This window comes from Megascapheus bottae, chromosome 1 (genome assembly GCF_031878675.1).
Source record: "Megascapheus bottae isolate mThoBot1 chromosome 1, mThoBot2.hap1, whole genome shotgun sequence".
Lineage (NCBI taxonomy): Eukaryota > Metazoa > Chordata > Mammalia > Rodentia > Geomyidae > Megascapheus > Megascapheus bottae.
The window spans coordinates 31,369,517-31,375,244 of NC_143509.1; the positions used below are offsets into that span (position 1 = coordinate 31,369,517).

A 5,728-nucleotide genomic window follows, 5' to 3' on the forward strand; every position below is an offset into this window, starting at 1 on the left:
GTTGAACCAGCTTTGCCTTCCTGTGATGAATCCTGTTTGATCATAGTGTATAATTCTTTTGATGAGTTGTTGTAGACAGTTGGCCAGTATTTTGTTGAGAAGTTTCACAGCGATGTTTATCAAAGAAGTGGGTCTATAGTTCTCTTTCTTTGATGAATCTCTGTCTGGTTTGGGGATGAGGGTTATAGTGTATTAATATTTATTTTATGTTAGTAGTAGTAGTTTTGTGTGTGTGTGTGTGTGTGTGTGTGTGTGTGTGTGTCTGTGTGTGTCTGTGTCTGTGTCTGTGTGTCTGTGTGCTCACTGGTTACCGGGGCTGGAACTCAGGGCCTGGGCACTGTCCCTGACTATTTTAGCTCAATGCTGGTGCTCTACTACTTGAGCCATACTTCCACTTCTGGTTCTTGCTTGCATAAATGGGAAGAAGAGCCTCACAGACTTTTCTGCCCAAGCTGACTTTCAAGTATGATCCTCAAGATCTCAGCCTCCTGACTAGCTAGGATTATAAGCTTGAGCTACCATGGCCTGGCTGATATTCATTTTATATTCCAAGGAGTTCAGAATGAGCAGTTCTCATGTTTCAGAGATTAGAACTTCACTGAGCTCCACATGAATTGGTCAATGCAGAGGATGGGCCTTCTCAGAGTGTTCAGTAGGCTGTAACCAATGTCAGCATGGTACCTAACATGGTGCTAAAAACAGGAGACTACATTTTATTCCTGTAGTTATGCAAAAGACATCTCCATTGTGATTTGTGTGCTGGCAGGCAAGTCAAAACTTATGCACTTGAATCCTTTTTCCTCAGTGATTTATGACCTTCTATAACCAGAGGGTGAATGCTATACATGTCCAAAAGCAGTGCTTGTGGGGAACGAGTTTATCACAAGTAATCTGGGTGTGCGGCAAGTGTAATATCATGTCTTGTTATAAAGGAGAGTGAAAGATCGGGTAACATGCAGCCAGTATTTGAATATCAGTGATCTACATGCTTGTGTAAGAATAATTTCATAGAAATTGAGTGGATCATTAGCACTTGTTTATGCATGCTTACAAAACTTAGGTCACCAAATTTCTTCAGTCCAACACAAAGCTGAAAGCAAATGAGCGAATGAAGTTATTTACCTGGCACTTTCATTATGGTGTTTCTGAGATGCTGTTACATTTTTGGGGGTTTATCACCCTGTCCCTTATGGACAGGGTTGTCTATTTTTACATGACCTGTGACCATAGGTCATGTAAATTGGGTTTTCTGATACTGATGAAATTTCAATTGTTATTTTTCTAGGAATGAAACATGAATACCATCTCTCATATCTACTGTTGAGTTGGATAGTTGTATATGCTGAGGGAAATTACTAAGTACAAGGTAGTAGTTTTTCATAGCTCATTAAAAGGGTAAAGAACTGGCTAACATGTATATAGACACACACATATGTACATATAAGTATATATAATATAAGAAAAATATATGGGAATATATGCATATATATGGAATTATGGAAATACATACAGGTATATAGGGAAATATGTATACACACATATATAAATTATGAAAAGAAATCAGGTTTCATGATATCAACTATCATTCAGAACTTATTTGTGCCTGTACTGGGATGTGAACTCAGGGCCTCAAACTTCTCCTTTGGCTTAGCTTATTTCTGCTTACAAATAAAGCTCTACCAGTTCAGTCTTCTGCTTTTTTTTAATTAAATGGAGATAAGAGATTAGCAGAGTTTTCATCTTGGTTGGCTTTGAACCTCAATCCTCATACCTCAGCCTCCTGAGTAGCTAAGATTATAGGTATGAGCCACCAGCAGCCTAGCTTCTTGCCATGAAAATGGTGCTGGGATCCATTAGAGAACTGGTCTACCTGGCAAATTCTGTGAAAGGAAGATGAGGCAGAAAGAATGGAGAAGAGTAGGTGACATTCACTGGAAATGAACCTTCCTCCATGGTGTGGGTCCTTCGGGAGGTACACTCTTAGGGTTAGGACGGCATAGCAATTACCTTAATGAGATATCTGGATATCAAGCCCCTGGGGCTCTAGTCAGCCTGTGACCAGCTTAGCAGAGGCCCTGCCAGTCAGGAAACCACACCCTGAGCCTCCTCCCTAGAAAAGTCCTTCCTGGTCAGAGTGCTGAGGACCAGTGTGTACCTGCTGAGGACTCTTAGTCCATCTGCAGCATCCAGGAGGTGTGTGGAACACATTTGCTTCTCCAAGTCATCAAAGGTCACTGAAGCCTGGAGTGAATGATTCAGAAGTGAGATCAGGTAGGACTCGTGTATGTGACAGTGTGTTACTTAGCTCATTTAAATTTCTGTACCTTTTTCTTACATTTCTTACAGGACAAACAAGATTGCTGTTACTGGTATTTCTTTTCCTGCTATGCTATGTCACTGTGTGTGTGTGTAAGAGAAAGAGAAAGAGAAGGAGAAGATATATATATCTATATATCTATAGATATATAGATATATAGATATAGTGAGAGAGAGAGAGAGGGAGGGAGAGAGAGAGGGAAAGAGAGAGAGAGAGTAGTAGGGCTTGAACTTAGGGCTCGGGCATTGTCTCTGAGCTCTTTTTTTTTTTTACTCAAGGCTAGCATTTGACCACTCTGAGCCATAGCTCTTCTTCCTTTTTATAAAAAATTATTATTATTATTATTATTATTATTATTTTGGCGGATTTTCTTGCTCAGGCTGGCTTGGAGCCTTGGTCTTCAGGTATCAGTCTTCTGAGTAGCTAGGATTACAATTGTGAGCCACCAGCAGATGGCCTGTCATGTCTTTTATTTTATTCTTAGCAACTAACACAATGGATGAAAGGCAAATTTGTGTACAATGAAAATACTATTTCACTGAAGGAGGAGAAAGGAATAAAGAAAGTTGGAGAAGTTAGCAAAGGAATATATCAGAATGTTACCTTGACTTCCACTAGCTGTGGAGGAAATTCTCTGTGCCCTGGTGAGGATGATTAGAATCTTCAAGTATTGGTTCTCTCCTGAACAGTAAATCACTCTTAAATCTCAAGTGGGGATAAGAAGTTTACATTCTGAGCACTTTCCTAGGCTCTGATGCTTTTTTTTTTGTGCCTCATGGGGCTTAAACTCAGCCTGGGCAGTGTCCCTGAGCTCTTCAGCTCAAGGCTACCACCCCACCCTTGAGCCAAGCCCCACTTCATGATTTTTCTAGAGGTTAATTGGAGATAAGAGTCTCAGGTCCTTTTGTGCCCAGGCTGGCTTTGAACCTTGATACTCAGTCTCCTGAGTAGCTAGGATTACAGGTCTGAGCCACCACATCCGGCTGTGTTTTTTTTGGGGGGGGAGGGTTATTGTTATTATTGGTAGGGCTTGAACTCAGGGATGGGGCATTGCCCTGAGCTCCTTTTGCTCAAGGCTAGTGCTCTATCACTTTGAGCCACATTCCTGGTTTTCTGGTGGTTAGTTGGAGAGAAGAGTCTCCCACACTTTGCAACCTGGGTTGGCTTTGAACTGTGATCCTCAGATCTCAGCCTCCTGAGTAGGTAGGATTAAAGGCATTAGCAACCAGTGCCTGGCTCTATGTTGGGAGCCAGAGTAGAATCAAACTGTACCTTGACTTGCATCAGACGATGGCTTTATTGTCTTATTGTTTTCTGGCCCTATTCTATGTAAATGACCTGAGAATTACCATATGAATGTAACACCTGGAGGTTCCCTGGGTCTGGAGGAGGGAAGAAGCGGGAGTGGAAAATAAACGGCAGTCTCGGCAGTCTTTACCTGGACTGCGGACATCCCGGACCCGGTGTGTCTGTCTCTCTTCTATTTCTTGCTAGTCCTTGCCCCCGATTTCAGGAACCCCAATCTGCGAACCCTGGTTTGCTGCCGGTTGGCCCCGGCAGCTCTACATGAATTTAAGAATATTTCCATCATCTATGTTCCAATAGATTTAGCAAACCATGGGTCTCAGAAATCAAACAGCTGTGTCAGAATTCTTTCTCCTGGGATTCACAGATGATCCACAGTTCCAGCCACTCATCTTCAGCCTCTTCCTGTCCATCTATCTGGTCACTATCATGGGCAATCTGCTCATCATCCTGGCTGTCAGCTCTGACCCCCACCTCCACACCCCCTATGTACTTCTTCCTCTCCATCCTCTCCTTCAATGACATCTGTTTAAGCACAACTACCATTCCCAAGATGCTGGTGAACCTCCATACCCAGGACCTGAGTATCACGTATGTGGGCTGTCTGGCCCAAATCTGCCTGACTGTGGTGTTTTGTAGCTTAGAAAATTGTCTCCTTGCAATGATGGCCTATGACCGCTATGTGGCCATCTGTCACCCCCTGAGATACCTGGCCACCATGCACCCTGGCCTCTGTGTCCTGCTAGTTTTGGTGTCCCTGTCTGTTAGCTTTATGGATGCTCTGTTCCAGAGTCTCATGGTGTTGCGAGTTTCCTTCTGCGGAAATGTGGAGATCCCTCACTTCTTCTGTGAGCTGGCTCAGATCATCAAGCTGGCTTGCTCAGACACCCTGGTCAACAGCCTCCTGATCTTCACTGCAATATTTGTATTCAGTGCTCCTGCTGTCTCTGGAATGATCTTTTCTTATGCTCAGATCATGTCTTCAGTCTTGAAGATTCCCTCAGCAGCAGGGAAGCACAAAGCCTTCTCCACCTGTGGCTCTCACCTGTGCGTGGTCTGCCTGTTTTATGGGACAGCTTTGGGGGTGTACATCAGCTCTGCAGTGACCAACTCACCCAGGAAATCTGCAGTGGCTTCAGTGATGTATTCTGTGGTCCCCCAAATGCTGAACCCCTTTATCTACAGCCTGAGGAACAGAGACATGAAGGAAGCCTTGTGGAAACTTACCAGAATGTTCCATTTGTCTTCTGTGGTGACAGGTAATTGGATTGCACACCTGGGTGTGTATAGCAAGTCATGGGGGCTATTTTGGTGAGCCAGAGGACTTTGGCCCTTCTATTACTAGCATCTTCTAAGATAATAAGGTGACTTAATGACCTTTCCTTTGCACTGAAACCTAGTTTAGCCATTTTTCTTGTTCTGTGAGTCTGGGCACCCTGTTTTCATTCTCTTGACACAATTTTCTGCAGGTTCTGCCTGAAGCAAGACGTTCTGGGTTTTGTGGTTGTTATTGTTGGTCACGAGGCTGGAACTCAGGGCTTGGGCACTTTCCCTGAGCTCTTTTGTTCAAGGCTAGTACCCTGCCACTTTGAGCCACAGTGCTACTTCCAGATTTTGAGTGGTTCACTGGAGATAAGAAGTTCATAGGAACCATCATACCCAGGGGTGGCTTTGAACAGGCATCTTCAGATCTCAGCCTCCTAAGTAGCTAGGATTATAGGTGTAAGCCAGCAGTGCTTGGGATGGTTGTGTTTTCAAGTCAATTGTGTTGGTGGTGGATTCCTAGAATCATTCTAGTTGAAGGCGAAATATCCCGGAGATGCTTATGCATCAGATGTGGCCCTGCCTAGAACGGGATCTCCAATGACTGGGTGGTACAGTTCAGGAGAATTACATTCTTGGGTTCATCTCTCTGTGAAGCTAAAGAAGTGGATATTTCATAGCCTGGAAAATAAGTACCAAGAGCTCTTCCTCATTATCCACACCCTTCTGAGCTAGGAGTAGCCTTTCCCATGATCTCTTCAAAGGCCCACGATCTCTTCAAGGCTCACAATTCGATAGACTACGTCAGGTGACAGTGACATGGTTGAATCTCCTCATGGAAGT

General features: G+C 43.7%; 1 protein-coding gene across 1 annotated transcript; it reads left to right on the forward strand.

Annotated features, from left to right (window-relative positions):
- The first annotated feature begins 3,934 nt into the window (after positions 1–3,934).
- On the forward strand, positions 3,935–5,102 carry LOC150068844 (olfactory receptor 7G1-like). Its single transcript, XM_090329239.1, is given in 3 exon segments — positions 3,935–4,102; positions 4,104–4,881; positions 5,092–5,102. Coding segments are annotated over 3 exon segments (957 nt in total).
- The last annotated feature ends 626 nt before the right edge of the window (positions 5,103–5,728 follow it).